The sequence below is a fragment of the Mesoplodon densirostris genome, chromosome 14 (assembly GCF_025265405.1).
Source record: "Mesoplodon densirostris isolate mMesDen1 chromosome 14, mMesDen1 primary haplotype, whole genome shotgun sequence".
Lineage (NCBI taxonomy): Eukaryota > Metazoa > Chordata > Mammalia > Artiodactyla > Ziphiidae > Mesoplodon > Mesoplodon densirostris.
The window spans coordinates 40,696,755-40,717,690 of NC_082674.1; the positions used below are offsets into that span (position 1 = coordinate 40,696,755).

A 20,936-nucleotide genomic window follows, 5' to 3' on the forward strand; every position below is an offset into this window, starting at 1 on the left:
AATTGATAATTCAGAAACTATACTATTTCCTTCAGGAGAAAAAGCTATTTCTTTGATTTGCTGCTGTTGGACTAGCTCTCCAGGTGTTCTTTCTATCTATTAAGCATCTTCCCTCACTGTTACATATTTAAATCTTTTTTTAAAATATCCAGCACATGTCTCACCTATTCAAGGAAGTACCCTTGTTTGTTTATTGAAAGTGTAGGTACCTCTCCCTTCAAGGAACTTCCACAGTAGTCAAATTTTGTCCTGCATTCCCTGTCCTTATCGTGTTATCACATGATCACTTGGGGGTGAAAAGCCTTGTTCTCTTTTTCTATGTCTCTGTGTGTGTCTTCTCTCTTCAGCTACATTAAAAGGGTCATATGTCAGGGCTGCAAAATTGGCTGTTATATCCCAGCAAGTGGCTGTACACACAGTAAGTATTCAATAAAGGTGTGATGCATGTAGTAGCAGGTCGTGGATGATGTACCACTTTGTTTAGGGTCTCAGTGATTTTTCAGGGAAGATGCTGAACTCAAGATTTTGATATTGCTTTTGGCTTGTTTTCTATTTGGTATAACTGCATGCTCTGTGTTGCTGAAATTACTTCAGTCAAATGGTCAGGACTGTCAGTACACAGGGAGAAGGTCATTTTGTCTCTAGCCTGCTCAGGAGAAAAGAAATCTGTTTTTCTCTTTTGATCTAATAAACTAGAGCAACTCTGGAAACCATCCTTTCAGATATAATTCCATTTCCACTTGTTTTGCTCACCATATCACAATGTTTAAAAAACTGTTATGCCTGCCAAAAGAGCAGTTAGTGGCCTTATTTTGTAGGTGATAGAGCCATTACTATTCACCAGACAAACATTTAGGACATGTGTACTGAATTATTTAAAACTAATAATGCACATGAAAAACATTAAAGTAAAAATGGGATGAAAAACTTCATTGTGAAAACATTTATTTATTCCTGGCTTGCCCAACTGTTCTCCTTTGTTCAAGGGCACACCAAGAACTTCAGAGAGGAAAATCCTGGGTACCTGACTGCTTTTCTGCTTTCAGTCACAACCAGCTCCCCCTTTGCTTTGCTTGATCAAGAACATAGTGGTGTGATTGATTTTCAGCGTGACTGTGTGAGGAGCTCAGCTGACCAGCTCTGTAGTGAACCTGGTAAAAATTATAAAAACAAAGCAAACCAACCAAAGAAGAAAGAAAACTATTCAGAGCTTCTGGAAATGGTCCTAAGGGCAAAGAGCAAAGGAGAAAACATCTATTCAAGAAAATCTATGAAAATCTAGTTTAAAAAAGGCAAGAGTGTGTTACTTAAATCAAAACTACGGCCTCCCTCTCCCCTCCTACCTCAGAGAAATGGAGACCCTACTCCAGAAAGCAAGAAGTCAAGAACACAGGGTTTCGTCTCTTCCCAGCTTCCAGGTGGAGGGCTTTCTTTCAGGAGAAGCAGGACTTCAGCATTTCTCATTCTGCCTCCAGCTGCTTGTTGCTGAGGCTGCATTCTGGGCAAGTGTGGTTGGGAAGTGGGGGCTCCTTTCTTTTTACCAAGGCACACTTGTGCACCAGAGGCTCTATCTTGGGTATGGCCTGCTGAGAATATTGGAGATCCAAAACTCTTGCCAGGGCTCATGAGGTGGTGGTTTCAAGCCCAAAGAATCAAGACAGGAACATCTCAGGTTATTACTCTACCTTCCTTCAAGTGTTTAACTCCTGGAATGAGGGTCTCAGAGAGAAGTTTGCCTTTGAATCCACTCCTGGCTCCAGAGCCCTGGCTGAGTGTTTGCCTGAAGTGAGAAGCAGACTGTAAAATGCATATCTGGTATTCTCTTCCCAAGGGAACTGATTTCATTTGCAACAGAGGATGGAGAAGTTTAAGCCTGAGAGCACTCTCAAGAACAGCACAGGTATGGTAAAGGCAATTGGGATATTCATGGATCTAATAGATATATAACATAGGACAATTAGTTTGCAGGAGAGAACCGGGGGAATAAGACAGCTGGAAGGAGTCCCCCTGGGGTCAGAATAGATATCAAACTTTGACCCTGTAAATGATTTATTTGAAGGAGCCACAATTTGGCTGGATTAGTTTACAGAGGAATTTATGCCCTGGGAATTGTTGAAAGTAGTAGCATAGTCTGCCTGCAAGTAGTAAAGGTTAACATCTGGGTGTGGTCAGGGAAAGAATGGAAGAGAGCCCTGCCAACACCTTGTCTTCCCAGGGTGACTGTGGGCATATTCAAAGCTGTGCCTTCTTGAGAATCAACATCAAAGGCTTTCACTAAAATAATCTAGCTAGTAGTCACTAAACAACAAACAAACAAACAGCACTAATAAGTCATGGAGGTGGAACCAGTACCCAGAATGCTACAATAGATTGTCTGAAATGTTGTTTCCAGCAAAAAAAAAAAAAAAAGAAGAAGAAAAAGAAAGAAAGAAAAAAACCCCCAAAAATCAAAGGGATACAAAGAAACAGGAAAATAAAGCAGGCAACAGAAACTGCCTGTGAGAATAACCAGATGTCAGATTTAACAGAAATATATTTGAACATAGTCATTATGAATATGTTCCAGAAGTAAAGAAAAGCATGATTAAAGAAATAGAGGAAAATATGCTGGGAATATTGCATTGAATAGAGAATATAAATAAAGAGATAGCAATTATTTTAAAAAATAAAATGAAATTTTAAAAAATCATGAGTGTCTCAAATCACAGTAGATTTGAACTTGCAGAAGAAAGAAATAGAAAAATTGAAAATAAACCAATAGTGATTATACAAGCCAAAAACAGAAAAAAAGAATGAAGAAAAATGAAGAGAACCTCAGAGAAATATGGGACAAAATTGAGCACACCAATATGTGCATAATGGAAGTATCGGGGAGAGGAGAAAGAAAAAGGAGGAAAAAAATATTTGGAAAAATAATAGCTGTAAACCTCCTAGATTTATTGAAAACATCTAGTAAGCTCAATATTATTCCAGTAGAATATACACAAAGAGACCCATAAACAGACACAATATAGTAAAAATGCTGAAAAAAGACAAGGAGAAAATCTTGAAAGCAGCAAGAGAAAAATGACTCATTACTTACAAGGGACCCTCAACAAGGTTAACAGCTCACTTCTCATCAGACACAATGGAGGCCAGAGGTGGAGCTGGGATAACATATTTATAGTGTTCAAAGAAATAAAACCCTGTTAACCAAGAACACTATAACCAGAAACCCCATGTTGCAAAAATGAAGGCAAAATAAAGGTTTTCCAAGGTAAACAAAAGCTTAGAGAATTTGTTGCTATTAGACCTGCCTTATAAGAAATGTTAAAGGAAGTTTTTCAGGCTGAAACATGTGAGCCCTGATAGTAATTCAAATCCACACAAACAAAAAGCATTGTTAAAGGTAATTATGTAATTATAAAAGACTCTATAACTGCAAATTTTTTTCTTTTCTTCTCTTAATTGTTAGGGAGTAGAGCTATATAGGGGTAACATATTCCACACCATACAGCTTGTGCTCTCTCTCTTTCTCTCTCTTTCTCATTAACCTAGCTGATTCTGATAAGATGTATATGATAAACCTTAGAGCAACCACTAGAAAAACAAAATCTCAAAAATATGGTAAAAAGTCATTAAAAAATTTAAAAGCTACATTAGAAAAGATTCACTTGATGTGAAACAAAGTAGTAAATGAGGGATAGAGGAGGAAAAAAGACATGAGACATATAGAAAACAAAAAGTCAGATGTAAATAAAACCAAAGTCAGATGAAAACAAAGATGGCGAATGTAAATCCACCTATATCAGTAATAACATTAAATGTGAGTGGATCAAACCATCCAGTCATAAGACAGAGATTATCAAACTAGACTAAAAATATGATCTAGCCATATATTTTCTAAAGGACACACATTAAATTCAAAGGCACAAATAGATTCAAAGTAAAAGGATTGAAATAATATATACATCATGCAAATAGCAGCCATAGGAAATCTGGAGTAGCTATACAAATACCAGCTATACTAATACCAGTCACAGGAAATCTGGAGTAGCTATACTAATACAAGAAAAAAGAGACTTTAAAACAAGACAGTGTTACTAGATATAAAGAGGAATATTTTATGAGGATAACAGTTTCTATCCATCAGGAAGATATAACAGTTAAAAACATATATATACCTGATAACAGAGCACCAATATACATGAAGCAAAAATTGACAGAAATTAAGAAATAGGTTATTTGACAATAAAAGTTGAAGACTTCTATACCATGCTTTCAATAATAGAACAACTAGACAGAAGATCACAAATATATAGGAGACTTGAACAATGCTATAAACCAACTAGATCTAACAGACACGTATAGAACCCTCAACCCAACAACAAGAGATTATACAGTCTTCTCAAGTGCACGTGGAACATTCTCCATATAACCAAGACAGTTTGGTACTGATACAAGGATAGATACATAGATCAATGGAACAGAATTTAGAGTCCAGAAATAAATTCACATCTCTATGGACAAATAATTTTCAACAAAGGTGCCAAGACTATTCAGTAGGGGAAAAATAGTCTTTTCAACAAATGGTGTTGGGACAACTGGATAGCCACATGCAAAAAATGATGTTGGACAATTACCTGACATCATATACAAAAATTAACTCAAAATGGATCAAAGACCAACATGTAAGATCTAAAACTTTAAGTCTCAGAAGAAAACATAGAAATAAATTTTTGTGACCTTGGATTTGGCAAGGAATTCTTGGATATGAAACCAAAAACAAATATCACAACAACAAAAAATACACTGGATTTTATCAATATTAAAAAGCTTTGTGCTTCAAAGGACACCACCAAGAAACTGAAAAGACAACCCACAGAATGGAACAAAATATTTGCAGATCATACATCTGATAAGGGACTTGTATCTAGAATGTACCACAAATTCTCACAACTCAGTAATAAAAAAATATGTTAAAATGACCATACTACCCAAGGCAATCTACAGATTTAATATAATCCCTATCAAAATACCAATGTCGTTTTTTACAGAAGTAGAACAAATAAGTTAAAAATTTGTATGGAAATACAGAAGACTCCAAATAGCCAAAACAATCTTGAGAAAGAAGAACAGAGCTGAAGGAATCATGTGCCCTAACTTCAGACTATACTGCAAAGCTACAGTAATCAAAACAGTATGATACTGGCACAAAAACAGACACATAGATCAATGGAACAGAATAGAGTCCAGAAATAAACCAACAAACTTGTGGCCAATTACTCTTCAACAAAGGAGTCAAGAATATACAATGGGGATTTCCTGATGGCACAGTGGTTGAGAGTCCGCCTGTCGATGCAGGGGACACGGGTTCATGCCCCGATCCGGGAAGATCCCACATGCCACGCAGCGGCTGGGCCCGTGAGCCATGGCCACTGAGCCTGTGCGTCCGGAGCCTGTGTTCTGCAACGGGAGAGGCCACAACAGTGAGAGGCCCACGTACCGCAAAAAAAAAAGAAAAAAGAAAAAAAAAAGAATATACAATGGAGAAAAGACAATCTCTTCAGTAAGTGGTGCTGGGAAAACTGGACAGCTACATGTAAAACAATGAAATTAGAACATTCTCTAACACCATATACAAAAATAAACTCAAAATGGATTAAAGACCTAAATATAGGAGCAGAAGCCATAAGACTCCTAGAGGAAAACATAGGCAGAACACTCTGTGATATACATCATAGCAATATTTTTTTTGGATCTGTCTCTTAAAGCAAAGGACATAAAAGCAAAAATGAACAAATGAGACCTAATTAAACTTGAAAGCTTTTGCACAGCAAAGGAAACCATTGACAAAATGAAAAGACAACCTACTGAATGGGAGAAAATATTTGCAAATGATATGACTGATAGGGGTTAATATGGGAAATATGTAATCAGCTCATACAACTCAACTTCAAAAAAAAACCCCAAAACCCATCTGATTAAAAATTGGGCAGAAGTAGTGAATAGACATTTTTCCAAAGAGGACAAGCAGATGGGCAACAGGCACATGAAAAAATGCTCAACATTGCTAATCATCAGGGAAATGGAAATCAAAACCAGAATGAGATATCACCTCACACCTGTCAGAACGGCTATCATCAAAAAGAACCCAAATAACAAGTGTTGGCAAGGATGTGGAGAAAAGGGAACCCTTATACATTACTGGTGGGAATGTATATTGGTGGGGCTGCTGTAGAAAACAGGATGGAGGTTTCTCAAAAAACTAAAAATAGAACTACATTGGACTCAGCAATTCCATTCCTGGATATATATCTGAAGAAAACAAAAACTCTAATTCGAAAAGATACATGCACCCCAATGTTCACAGCAGCATTATTTACAATTGCCAAGAAATGGAAGCAACCTAAGTATCCATCAACAGATGAAAGGATAAAGGAGATATGGTATACATATACAACGGAATATTATTCAACCATAAAATAGAATGTAATTTGGCATTTGCAGCAACATGTATGGACCTACAGAGTATTATGCTTAGTAAAATAAGTCAGACAGAGAAAGACAAATACTGTATGATACCACTTATATGTGGAATCTAAAAAATAAAACAACTAGTGAATATAACAAAAAAGAAACAGACTCACAGATATAGAGAGCAGACTATATGTTACAAGTGGAGTGAGGGAAGGGGGGAGGGGCAATATTGGGGTAGGAGACTTAAGAAGTACAAACTAGCCTATTATGTATAAAATAAGTTACAAGAATATATTGTATAACACAGAAATATAGCCAATACTTTATAATAACTATAAATGGAGTATAATCTTTAAAAATTGTGAATCACTGTATTGCATACCTGTAACATATAATATTGTACATTAACTATACTTCAATTTTTAAAAAAGACAACCCAATTAAAAATTGGACAATGCATCTGAATAGATACTCAATAGAGAAGAGATACAGGTGACCAATAAGTATATGAAAAGCTTGACATCATTACTCATCAGGGAAATGCAAATCAAAACCACAATGAGATACCACTTGATACTAGGATGGCTAGAATCAAAAAGTCAGATAACAAGTGTTAATGAGGATATGGAGAAATGGGCAACTTCACTCCCTGTTTATGGGACTATAAAATGGTTCAACTACTTTGGAAAATAGTTTGGTGGTTTTCCAAAGGATTAAAAATAGAGTTATCATATCTCACCTATTCCATTCCTAGGTTTATTCTAAAAGAAATAAAAACAGATGTCCAGGGCTTCCCTGGTGGTGCAGTGGTTGAGAGTCTGCCTGCTGATGCAGGGGACGCGGGTTCATGCCCCGGTCCGGGAAGATCCCACATGCCGCGGAGCTGCTGAGCCCGTGAGCCATGGCCACTGAGCCTGCGCATCCGGAGCCTGTGCTCCACAACGGGAGAGGCCACAACAGTGAGAGGCCCGCGTACCGCAAAAAAAAAAAAAAAAAAAACAGATGTCCACACAAAAACTTATATATAAATGTTTAAAGCAAACATTGTTAATAGCCAAAAGGTGAATAATCCAATGTCTATGAGCAGATGAATGGATAAACAAAATGTGTTTTATGTAAACAAAGGAATATTTTTGACCGTAAAAAGAATAGAGTATAGATACCTGTTAACAACTTGAATAAACCTTGAAAGTATGCTAAGTGAAAGAAGCTAGTCCCAAAGATCTCATATAATTCCATTCATATGAAAGTCCAGAATAGAGAAATCTGTAAAGACAAAGTAGATTAGTGGTTTCTTAGTACTGGGTGGAGCATAGGTAGGCAGAGGAGTGATAGCTAAAGGGTTAGGTGATAAAAATGTTTTAAAATTGATTATGATGATGGTTGAAAATATCTGTGAATATACAAAATACCATTGAAATATAAACTTTAAATAAGTAAATTGTATGCTATGTGTTATGTCTCAAGAAAGCTGTCTTTGAAAAGCAAGCAAAGGTAAAAAGAAAATAATGGTAGAATTCTAATGCTCATACCTCCCTGGGTGTGAGGAGATAAGAAGTGGACATGCTGGGGGGTTGTCTGTTCTTTGCGGGAGTAGAGAGGAATGTTTTACCACTAAGCCTGGCACAGTACCTTGGAAATAGAGGATTTAAAGTTTGTGACTTTGGAAACAGTAGATAGAGAATACCTTTAATTACCCATATGCCCTTAGACAAATCATTTTACTGGGCTTCATTTATCATTCCTAAAACAAGTAAGGGGAAGGAGGAAGTGTATACTCTCTTAAGTTCATCTAGCAAAAAACTGTCTGATTTGGGACTTCCCTGATGGTCCAGTGGTTAGGATTCCATGCTTCCACTGCAGGGGGCATGGGTTCGATCCCTGGTTGGGGAACTGGGATCCCACGTGTAGCATGGCAAAAAAAAAAAAAAAAAAAAAAAAATCTCTGATTCGAAGAACAGGGCAGATTTGCACAGGGGAAGACCTGGCCTACATAGAATTTTAAAATATGTGTCTATCGTATATTTTGGGTTGTATATACTACCTTTCTCAACCCTTCCATTTCCATGGGTATCTATGGAGACCTATTTACCAAAGCATATTCTTGGTTAAATACATGTCATTAAATCAGTGTTTCCTGCTGAGTTTTGTGCAACAGTTATAAGTGATATAAGATTGGGACACCTCTGAAACCCTTTTACATGTTAGGTCCATTGTTAATCTCCAAGATGGGGGTAGAGCATACAGCATTTTCCAAACCTATTTGATTATGTTAGACCTTTTCAACATTTACTTTTTCTAGAGTGTCTTATGAAACTCAGGTTGTGAAGAATGCACTTTGAAAAATGCTAAAGGGCCATTTTAAAAGCTTAAAATATTTCTCCTCCAAGAGGATTTTGTATTTCAACTGCAGAGTCTTAGAAATTAGGGAAATCTTAAGGCTCCAAGGATTAATTAATTAATGGTGGCTTTGTGGCAGGTAGCAGGGGAGATATTTGAGGGCAACTGAGCTAACTTAGTGCCTCTCAAATCATATCACATAAAGAGCTATGGACTGGTTGGAGCAGCCTTGCTCCAGACTTTAAATCCTATCCAAAATGAGAAAACAGAGGTAGAATTCCCTAAATCTAGAAAGAAATCTTGCAAGAGTCTGTGAGTTCGCAGTAGACCAATAAGGATTTTTTTTCTTTTGGAATTCTGTGGAACTTTTCAAACATCATCACCATTCATCTAATTGTAGGTGGACCATTTAGGGAGTACTGTCTGTAGAGATCTCCAAACCCCCATCAGCACTCCATGTTCACATGGCAGTCACTCCTGCTAGGCCTCTCCACCTGCTAAAGATCAGCTACTCAACCTGTTGAGGGTTAATTATGAATGGGGAGCCATCTTCACTGGAAATGTGTAAAAGGCAGCAAAGCTGGAACCAGTTCTGCCAACTACCTCCTCTATAGGCTTGCATATCATTCAAACAGCTTCTTAGTATTATTACACAGCTTCTGGTTATTTTGCAGCTTATCACTGAAAATGGCCAGTGACATCTACTTTTCAGTCCTCCTATTTATTTGTGATCCCGCTCATTCGTTTTCTCTGTACTCCTTATTGAATAGTTACTGAGTACCCAGTGCTGCTGAGAGCAGGAGAGGGGTGCAGTGCTAGCCCTCAGAGAGCTTTACTGTATTTGAGAGGCAAGATAATATGTAAAATTGGTATTATAGATAACTCCAGCGCCATGCATATTTAAGCTCAGATGATGGGTTTAGATGGTTTTTCTTTAGGGATTGAGTTCAGAGGTTGGGAGGTCTTCTTTCTCTTTTTTCTTGGTTAGTAAAAAGATTGGACATTTCCTAATCAGGTATATCAGGAATCTCAATTTCCATCCTGACATTCAGAATGGATTGATTTCATTTTTCTTATTTCCTAAAATGGGAACAGTAATAGCTACAGTGCAAGACTGTTGGGTGAGATACTATAAGAGGCATACAGCAGGATGATATAGTAGGATTAATAGGTGTTTGTTACATTCAGTCTCTCCTTCTAGTTCTTATTTGTTGAAGGGGCCTTTCATTTCTTCATTCAATTCATGTAGGTATTGAGCATCTACTCTGTACCAGGAGCTATTCTGCATGTACGAATCCTTGCCATCATGAAGCTTTAGTTCTGGTTTCTAGTGGTGGTGGTGGGGAATAGATAAACAAATAAAAACATTCAAATTGCAGCATGTTTATGGAAGAAAGGGGTCATAAGCTAGTGCAAGGTACGGGTGCTACTATAGTGGACTGGTCAAGGAAGACCACTCTAAGTGGTTGGAATTTGGGTGGAGACGGAAGAGGAGAGAAAAAAACATTCTAGACAGAAAGAAAAGCAAGTGAAAGATTTCAGGTGGTGAGAGCCTGGTGTGTTTGTAGAGCAGAAAAGGGTCCAGGATGGCTAGAGCATAGTGGCAATGGGCAAGTGATGCATGATATGCACTATGCCTATGGAAAGGCAGGCAGAGATCAGACCGTAGAGTACCTTGTAGCCATGACAAAGCATGTAAGCACCCCAAAGGAAGAGATTTTGTTTGTTTTGCTCAGTGCTGGATCTCTGACACCTAGGCTAGTGCTGTTATAATAGGTAGTCATGAACGTGGATTGAATAAATTTTATTCGAAGTGAATTCTAAGTAATTTGTTACCATCTTCTTTGTCCGAGTCTCTCTAGATGCTGTGTGGGGGATGGATTTAAGTGGGACTAGGGGATAGAAGCACCGGAGACACTTGTAGTAGGTGAGAGAGGTGATGGTTTGAGCTGGGGTAGTGATAAGGAACGTGAGAAGTGGAGATATTTGAGGTGTATTGTAGGGGTCTAGTCCCCAGCACTTGAATTGGATTTGATGGTGAGGAGTTGGTGATATGTGCATTAATTCAGATGATGAAGCCTGGGAGAGAATATTCTGAAGAGCTGAGGGGAGGGCAATTAAGTGTACTATTTTTTGCTTGCTGGTTTTGAGATGCCAGCAAGAGATCGAGTGACAATGTCAAGGTTTCAGATGGGTATTACTTGTCTGGGGATCAATGAAGAGGTCAGATATGACACATGGATTTTGAAGGTAGGTGGCATTTAAAGCCATGGGACTGCTGAGATCACTGTAGAGAGAGTACAGATTCATGAGAGAAGAGGGTCCAGAGGAAGTCTGGGGAACTCCAACATTTAGAGACTGAGTAGCAGAGAAGATGAAGGTCTGGTGTGAGATGTAAGAGGGAAACTAGTATGGTGTCACAGAAGCTGGAGGTCAAGAGAGAAAAGTGTTTCATGCAGGAGGATGGTCGCCTGTGAGGCATGTTCCTGAGAAACAGGTAACATGTAGGTGGGGAAATGCCCTTGAATCTGATATCTGAATGGTGCACCTTCCTCTTATATTCAAACTTTTATTTGAAAAGTAATATAAACATACACAGTGTAAAACATAGTTAAAATATTTAAGAGAAGTTTATTGGTACCTGTGACAAGATAACTTTTAGTGGAACGATGGGCAGAGAGTCGGATTGAGTGGGTTGAATAATGAATGGGGATTCCTGGGAGGAGAAGGCAGAGTAAACCAATAACTAAATGACCATTGGTTTCCTCTTAAAACCCCACTGAGAAGACAGTAAGGGGCATTTTTTTTTCTTTCTTTTAAAGCCATAAAGCCATAAATAAGAACAGAGGAACAAGAGCAATAGAATTTTAGGGTTATAAAGAACATGGATGGGGGCTTCCCTGGTGGCGCAGTGGTTGAGAGTCAGCCTGCCAATGCAGGGGACACAGGTTCGTGCCTGGTCCGGGGAGATCCCACATGCCATGGAGCGGCTAGGCCTGTGAGCCATGGTCGCTGAGCCTGCACATCTGGAGCCTGTGCTCCACAGCGGGAGAGGACACAACAGTGAGAGGCCGGCGTACCGCAAAAAAAAAAAAAAGAACATGGATGAATGTGGTTCTTGTACTAGTACAGCCAGGGTATCCTGGAGCTGGTTAAAAATGTAGAATCTCAGACCCCTCCCCAGACTTACTGAGTCAGAACCTGCATTTTCCCAGTATATTCCTCTGATGTGCTTGCATTAAAGTTTGAGAATTGCTGACTTGGCAGATGCTAGAAAATGGAATCCTAAACCAATGTGATTTACACTTCACAATCCCTAAAACACTCAGGAATTGGAGGCACTGGTGTCCCCAGAAGCGGAGCTGGGGGCAGTGAATAGGGTTGAGGTGGCCAAAATAAAGAGGGTTGGTGGAAAGGTTGTTTAAGAAACAGCCACACTACCCACTTGGTATAGTCAGGCCAGAGCTCCTCCCCACCTGAGAAAAACACCAAAGGTTTATTCTTTAAAGAGAGTAGAATAGAGAGTTTCTGAATTGGACATCGCAGAGACCACTTTTGGCTGCCGGATGCTGAGACCCCCAGCCCTTTTCCCCAGCCACCAGAATGCTGGCAGTAGGGCTTCACCCTCCAGGTAGGAGCTTGGAAGAATCTTCTCCGGGGACTTTGCCCAGCCCAAGAGGCAAGACCTAGATATTGACACAGTGATTCCTCAACTCAGTGGCCCAGCCCCTCCTTTTATTTATACTTCTGTGGGTCTTGTTTTGTTTCTTCTTACCCTATAGCTCTGCTTCCAGAGCTACTTTGTAATTTTCCTATCTGGTTATCATAACTGTTTGTTCTCTTTCCTCTTGTCCCTAATATTTGTTTGGGGGAATCAGATGCCATTCTAAGACGGTATGTTCTTATTGAAGGAGCTCAGCCGATTTTCACAATCAGGGGCCTGATAAACAATTTTGCTACTGTGTGCAGGATTCCAGATGACCGCTTTGCTGTTCACCATAAATCTCACATTTGCTTTCATTGCCTTTCCAGTTTGTTTTCTAAATTAAAAGAGTGTTTTCTTGTTGTATTTTCTGCCTCACCCGCCCCCTCCCCCCCAATATATTTACTTACGGAAAGTCTACACTGCTTGCCCATAAAAGATACACCAATTAAATGAAGCAAGAAACACCATAAAGAAACACCAATTAAATTCCTTCCTGCCCTAGCAGAAATTAGCCTTGGTGGGCATATGGCCATGGCAAGGGTTTGGGGCTGACGGTCGATACTTGCTCAGGCTGTGATCTGATTATGGAGAGTGATCATTTTTTTTTTTTTGCATTCAATTTGCTTTTCTAAACATAGCCATGCAAAAATAGTTTGAAATTTAGAAGAAAGAGAAATTGCTTAAAGAAAACAGTGCAGCCTAAGCTTCCACTTTTGGTGCTGTTTTCCACCTTCTGTACCCTTCTCCTCTATCCCAACTCAAAGGACCCAGACCCTTGTATTTGCCCAATTTGAAAATTTCTAGTCAAACTTAAATATTTGGACATCTGCCAGTTAAGCCTTACCATAAATTTGCTGGTGTTCATTTGTCATTCTATTTTATTTGAGGGCTGTGTTTTCCTTGTAAAATAAAGATAGGAGTTTCTGACCTTTTAAAAAAAATAAGGTGTCTGGAGGTGGCCCTGCACAGCTCCTGAAATCAACCCTAGGTTGTCAAAAGAGCAAATCTATTGTAGATGGGACAGGCAGACACCCATCTTCGCATCCATTTTTTCGCCGGCATCAGGCAGGCAGACGTCTCCTCATTGGCCTTCATTAGGCATCTGTTTCTTCCAGCTCTCACAATCTATGATTTCAGATTGTACAAGGCAACTTGCAATTAATTGTCAAGTGAGTGGTTTTGACAGTGACTGTTCCGGGTTCTGAGGGGGATTTTTATTGTTGTGGGTAAAAGTGAGGAAAAGCATTATTGTCGTTTCTTGTTTGATACTCTTCTCTTTTAGCAACTCCATGAAAACAGGCCCCGTGCCTCCCCTATTGATTCTTTTCTCCCAAGTGTCCAGTATAGTGCCTTGCACAAATGTAATCAATAAATATTTGATGTTGAAAGAAAACTTCATGAAAAATCAGCGTCTTTACCTGGTCTCAAAAGCTAACTCTATTAGAGTAGGATTCATCTCAGGTTGGAGAAAATAATAGTATTTAGGTAGGGGAATGTAAGGTATGTTTCAGATCTGGGGATTAGGAAATAGTCCATAGAGCAAAGCGTAGAAAGGCTAGAAGCTGAGAGAGAAGACAGGAGAGTTAATTTGAGGACAAAATATGGAGGAACTTAATGTCAAACTTTTGACTTTGGACTTTTGTCCAAAGAAGGCTGAAGGCATAGAGGCTGATTCAGAAGCTGTTACCCTGAGCTGATGAGTGAAGCACAAGTACAGGCACCCTGTCTTCTAAGGATGTGATCCTATCTTCTGAACCAAAACTTAGTAGACTTTCTTAGAAGGGACAGGATATTTTATCCTGGGGCCACTCCTGAAATCTAGTGCTCAAGGCTCTGGTCTTCTTTTATTTTTTTCAATGCACTTCTATTCCAGGAGGTTCTGTATGAAATGTTCCATGACCTCCAGTCAGCCTTTGTTTATCTAGTTACAAGATGTTTGTAAAATCAAAGCATTTTAACATTGAAAGAAACCTCAGCCCTGTTTTACTTCTACCTTTCACCAATCTACTGATGAATTTTCTCTCCCATATCCTCAGTTGATCTCTCTGATTCATTGAAACAGCTGAACTTGTAGGGTTCCTATTTCTTAGAGGTTTTCAGCAATCTTAGCATTAAGGAGATACAAAAGTTGGCTCATGCTGTATGTTTTCCAGATTTGTGATAACAGGATTCTGTGATGGCTATGTGTTGGCTCTTGCTGAAAAGAGAGCCAACTCTGGGAGAGGGTATGAAAGAGAGTAGACCCTAGCCACTCCTGAGACTAAAAATATAATTGACTTCAGGTCTATGGCAAGGGTTTGGTTGCTTTACTCAAAAAGAGTTTTTGAACATCCCTTGAAGACTTTCAGATCAGTTGCCATATTCCATATGAAAGAACAATGTAATGACATGTTCAGGTCAGAGACCTAAAACATGCTCAGAGATACTTCAGGGAGAGGTCAGATCAAGAAGAAACATCCAATTCTCATTATAATCATCAGCTCCTAAGCAATTAAAAATAATTACTCTCTTTCCTAGGTGACCTTATGGGATATATAAGCTAGAATCTAGTCTAAATAAAGCTAAATTGGGGAGTTTAAATCTAACTGCTTTAAAAAAATAGTCCAATCAACCACAGTGACTGGATAACCCAATTAGTGGTTTTGGAGAAGGATAATCAAACATTAAATGAATTTTCCATTTGCTGCCAAGATTTCCTGCTTCTGAAGCTTAGGCTTCTTTGGCAGAAGACTTGGGTGAGGAAGGACAGCACTGACCTTTAGGTAAGCAAGGGGATTTTATCATCACCAAGTAGTGCAGTTCTACACTATCAAACCCTTACTTTTCAATAGCTGAAATGACTCTGTAAATTATAACTCTTAGCCAATTCTCAGAGTAGAGTTCATTTTCTGCTTTAAAGAATTTATTTCCCTTGCAATATAGTTTTTACTTTTCCCCTTTCAAGTTACTGCATTCTATAGCTGTTCCTTTTTCTGATTCCTCTGCAGGAAATATAAACCTTCCTTACCCCAGTCCAATTAAATTCCAAATGTTGGCATAGACATATCATTTCTCACTAAAGTAGATGCAGGGTTTTGTTTTGAGAGGAAAGATTATGTATACATTAGCATGAAAACTGTGCTGTTTGTTTCTTTCAAAGAAATATCTAAACAAGACAGTAAGAGTCTCCAGATATGGGCACCCAGAGCAATCTGCACACTGGGGTGTTTGGTTTTAATATCCAGGCAGACTACAATAATCAAAGCACATCTGGGAAACACAAGAAACCTAACATTTAAGGTTTGGAATTTGACCTTAATTGGCAAAAATTATATTTCTTTGAACATTTTTGTCTGGTTTAAAGTGATTTTGTTTAGGTAATTTCACTCATCCTTTCCATATTCTTTTTAGAAATAGAGAGACAGGTATTATTAAGTCAAGAGAACTGAGTGGCGTGCCTAAAATATAGAATATTCAGCTTTTAATTTAGTAGACTTTGTTTCTAGTCTATGTATCTCTCTTTCTGAATAAATTAATGGATTCCAGAATGATATACAGGCATTTTTTTAAAAAAACAAACACATAAAAAAGCGAAGAAAACAAGGAAACTATCAAATCCTATAGTAGTTCACCGCAGGGAGAGCAATAATCATCTTTTATAAGAATCTTTTCTTCGATACTGAGGAGCGGAGCAAATAAATAGATGCAATTCCCCCTTATTTATTGTACCATTTGTTCTACATGTAATCGAGGCCCCAGAACCTTCATTGCATTGAGCCAGGCACAATAAGGAGTACAAAGGAAATTTTCACTTCAGTTGCGGAAATAAGATATATATGAAAAATTAAGGGCAAAGCAAGATTATAAAATGAACTGCACCGGGATTCAGATTAAATGAAAATGTAATGGTCAGGGAAGCAACCTTTGAGTAAGCTTATGATAAGTAGGTTGGATTTCAAGAGACAAAGAAGAAATTGAAGATTACATAAGCAAGTGGTATGACATAAGCACACCAGGACACAAACTGAGCTTGAGAGCAAGTCTTTATCAGCCTGGCAGAGTAGATGGCTCCTGTTGGTGAAAGGTGTGAGGTAAAGTCAGAAAGATGAGCCACGGAATGATTTTGAACTGGGGAATCATAACATGGTGGCAGTGGTGTTTTATGGAGAAACCTAGAATGACAGTGTTCAGGCTGGTTTGGAGAAGAGAGAGATTGGTAGCAAGGAGGTAGATTAGCACATAATTATTTAATCCAGGCTTTAGATGTTCAGATCTCAAACAAAGATGATGGCAATGAAAAAAAAGAATTACTTCTTGTAGCAGAATGAAGGGAGTTTGTAAAACTGATTAGATGTGGGCAATTGGAAACATGAAACCTACATGATGAGGTGAATTGAATTATCAATATTCAACAAATGAAGAAGTCAACAGTGGCTTTAGTAGTTTTGTAATCCATCCCTTTCTACACCTCTGAAAGAGTAACACCTAGTTCTGTTGTGGCTCTAGTCTATAGTTCAGAACCATCTCCTTCATGAGGACACATGGTGGTCTTAAATAGTTGCTTGTCACGCATAAAGCAATGAAAATCAGCCAAAGGTCCATCTTTAGCTGTTACTGAGCACTGAATTGGGAGTCAGGGGATCTGGGCTGCAGTGCAGACTTTACAGGGGATCTGTACTGGTGGCTGGGGTTGGAAAGACCAACTTCGAACCGGCCTTTCTCAAACTGTTCTCAGAATATTAATCCTGGAAGACGCTCTTAAAGAAAAAATTTCGCATTTGAAATTGTTTGCAAGCATCAGAAAATCTGTTTTCCTTTTGGAGATCACAGAACCTTATTGGCATAGCAAAAGGCTTTCCTTTTGGCTTGTAATACTGCTAACATCCCTCCGAACGAAGGACCTACTAAGGAAAGACTAAACAAGTTCCTATCTAAACAATAGTCTATGGTTATGGGATATGGCTAGTGATCTAAACCAAAACAGCAAAGCAAGGAATTTATAGCAAAGGAAGAAAATAAAAGGGAAAACTATAATTAGATAATTAGAAGTAAGTGCTGGTCAATTGAGATGGCAATGAGATACAGGAACTTGCTGTGAGGAGAGGGGTCAACACAGGCAGCCTATAATATAATCTCAGTACAGCTCTCCCTACGCCAAGAATGGCCATCAGTGGAGTCTTTTCTTCTAGTATTGTGGTTATCTGACCCTGCTGGAGAAAAGGATGTCTGTATCCACACAAGTCACTTAGACTTAAAATTTCAAGTTTTGAATGGGTGTTCACATTCTTCTTAGAAATTCTAACTCCAGGAAGAATTAAGCAAGATCAAAGGGTCCTTTCTAGATTCATTGACTGCCTCCAGGTAAAGCTGAGTTTCTAAGTTAAGTCTGAAATCAAAAATCCTTTACCCATGGTCAGGATGAAATCTGCTCCTTGAGTTCTTGGAAAATATTGAAAGCCTAAAGGAATACATTTTCTTACTTGGAAAGTAAATGCACGGAGAGGGAGTGCTCCAGCCACTGGGAGGAGGAGGAGATTATTCTTAAATCAGTGGGTTCCTATAAACTATCTCAAAGTTATGAAGAGCTTTACATCCATTTTTCAAAGCATTCTCATTCCTGTTGATTCATTTGATCATCCTGAATGCCCTCTGTGGTGTTTTTTTCTCTAGTATTTTACAGATGACGATAGCAACAACAATCCCCACCTCCCCTGCCACTTGCGAGACATTGTGCTGGATGTTTTAATACTCCATTTAATCCTCACAGCAAGTCTGAAAAAGGTACACATTACAATTTCCATGAAACAGCCAAGAGCCCACGTGATAGAACAAAAAGCAATGTCATAGTCTGGGTTAGAACCCAGGTCTCTTGCGATCTGGAGTCCATACTCTTCCATCTCTGACTTGTCGTAATCAATTACAGGCCCACCTGTGACTATAACCTGAGAATTCCCTCCATTCCTGACCCTGCTCACCTAGTTGAGTACTTTATTCACGGTGCTATGTTGTCTCAGGCTGCCTAAACCCTACTGAAGCCAGAAATATTTAGCCATTCTCAGCTGTAGTCTAAATCAGAAGTGGGCATTCCACAGACTGCGGCTCACATCTGGCTACTCCCTGCTGTTCTATGCAGAATGAAAAAAATTCTCTCTTCTAGTAAAGAGATACCAGAAAGCAGACAGCCTAGCACAGAAGGGAGTTTTGGATAGAGGAGTATCACCCTAAAATGAAGTCTTGTTAGAGGCTGTCTGCTTTAGCGACTGGTTGGCACTGCTTGGCCCATGGGGAAACACTGACAAAAGAGAAGGGCCAGGAGAGGTAGAAATTGTGTGTGTGTGTTGGGGGGCTGTATCATTTAGCGTTCACAGCCATCCAACTAAGCAGGTCGTATTAAACCCTCTAGAAGTTAGGAACCTGAGGCTCAACAGAGGTTAAGTAATTGTTCAGAGTCACTTAGGAATGGGTGACTTCTTACAGGAGCTCAGGTACACCGGCTTTCTCCTGTGTTTATGATCATCTAACAAAGCAGACTGTGCATAGTTGCATTCTTCCTTATAATCAGGAGTAGCTGTCCATCTGAGGCGGTTCAGCCAAAACACGCAGTGGGTCACTTATTTTCCCTGCCGCTGCAGCTGCCTTTGGGTAGGAATGGAGGGCTTGTGATGTCAAGAGAAAAAGGAGCAAGCAGAACCAAGTCAGTCTTGCGGCCATTTGTCCCTGAATGAAAATCTGAAGTGCAACACCATCGTGTTTGAGTGTAGATATGGTAATTGGTAAACAAAAAGTTGACCACCTTCTGCAGTAACATAAGAGTCACGCATAGCTTTGGGGAATCGAGATTAAAACAGGCTTCCAGAATAGCAGCTTCTGTTTAAAATCCTTGGGATAAAACCACTGAGCATATCTACAATCTCTCAGCCACCACTTGCCAGTTCTCGGGGGAAATATCAATAGTAATTGGACAATTAAACAGTCCTGCCTTCCTCTTGCTCTAATGCAGTAGACATGGGACTTTAAGGGAAGAGCAGTGGATTGTGAGTCAAAAGGCCTGCTTTCTAGTTTGGGCTCTGCCTCAACCCATTGTGAGAGTTCGGGCAATTCTCTTTACTCTCCAGACCCCAGATTCCTCAATTGCAAAATAAAGAGATAGAGTGAAATGGTGTCTAAGATCTTGTCCAATTCTTAGAGTCTGTCTACTTCCTATTAAAATAGTTCAGTAAAAATCTAAAGTTGGGAATCACATTTTCCCAGGGGTATGAAAGAGTATCCTGTCTCTCTCTATCCCTCTCTGCCTCCTTTTTTCTTTTCTTTCTTCCTTTTTTCACACCCCTTCCCTCCCTTACAATTCCTTTTTCCCCAGGAAGCAGAGTCTTAGTTCAGGGATTACTTGCTGGTGCCTCCAAAGCAGCAGTGACTCTTGCCTTCTTGAATTCAGTGTCCTCAAGAAACACACCACGCTTTCCACTTAAATCGAAGGCATCTTTCTCCCTCCAATCCTGACTCTTCTAGGTTTCTGATTTCTCTTAGTTTTATTTTTCTGGTTTCACCAAAGAGTCTATGGCACCCAAGAGCAAAAGTGTTGAAAACAACAAAAAACTCTTCCTTTTGCTTTTGGATTTGGGTCTCCGTGCTGACCTTCCCCGACAATTCTGAGACAAAATCTCACTACGATCCTTAGAGAACCGCAGGGCAGGAGTGTTGGGCCGGGGGAGTTTGTTTTATGTAAGCCTTTGGTCAGGGCAGAAATATTTTAGCCCAACAGTTATCAGTCCAATGTGAAAATAATAATAGCATGCAACACACAAATACCGGCCACACTGTCATTCCCGCTGTCTCTGATACTCACAGTTCAACCGCATTCCTGGGGAGGTCGGAGGGAATCTCTGTCACCTTGCTCTCCTGGCAGAGGAAAACCCTGTTAGAGCAGTGACAGATCCGATGATGACATCCTGAGCCCAAGCTCAGGAATGTGAGCAAGGCCACCAGGAGCAAGGCCATGTTTATTTATCCATCCACCTGCTTTCTTCCTGCATCTGCAGAGAAAAACCTGCACAGGTTTCAGAGGCTCCCCACTGAGCCCTTGTGAGAAGAGATCTGCCTTGGGAGCTGGTAGGGTCACGTGACCCACCCAGGGATGCTTCCCCCCCCCACCCTTCGGTCACTTCCAGACAAATAGCAAAATGCCTGTGTGCTAGCATTGATTTTAGGGGAAGCAAGATAAGTTACTCCCTTATCTTTCTTGATTGAGTTTATTACACCCTGACCCAAGGAAGACAGCAAATAGAACCTTGATGCATGTCTGGAAGAGTTTATATTAATTTGACTGTAGAAATGTCCTTCCTGGTCACTATTTTTTTCTCAAACCAGTGACATGACTGGTCACTGACTTTGACTTTCTCCAAAAAAGACACAATCTGGAATGTGAAACATCACCAAGAGTGTCACTGGGTGA

General features: G+C 39.5%; 1 protein-coding gene across 2 annotated transcripts in view; it reads right to left on the minus strand.

Moving 5' to 3' along the window:
* FSHR (follicle stimulating hormone receptor) overlaps nt 1-20,482 on the minus strand; it is a 171,504-nt gene extending 151,022 nt beyond the window's left edge. For both annotated transcript variants that reach the window (XM_060117028.1, XM_060117027.1), the window contains exon 1: nt 20,331-20,482. In XM_060117028.1, the coding sequence (XP_059973011.1) occupies nt 20,331-20,482 (152 nt within the window). The remainder of the gene's footprint in view (nt 1-20,330) is intronic.
* Between the last annotated feature and the right edge of the window lie 454 nt (nt 20,483-20,936).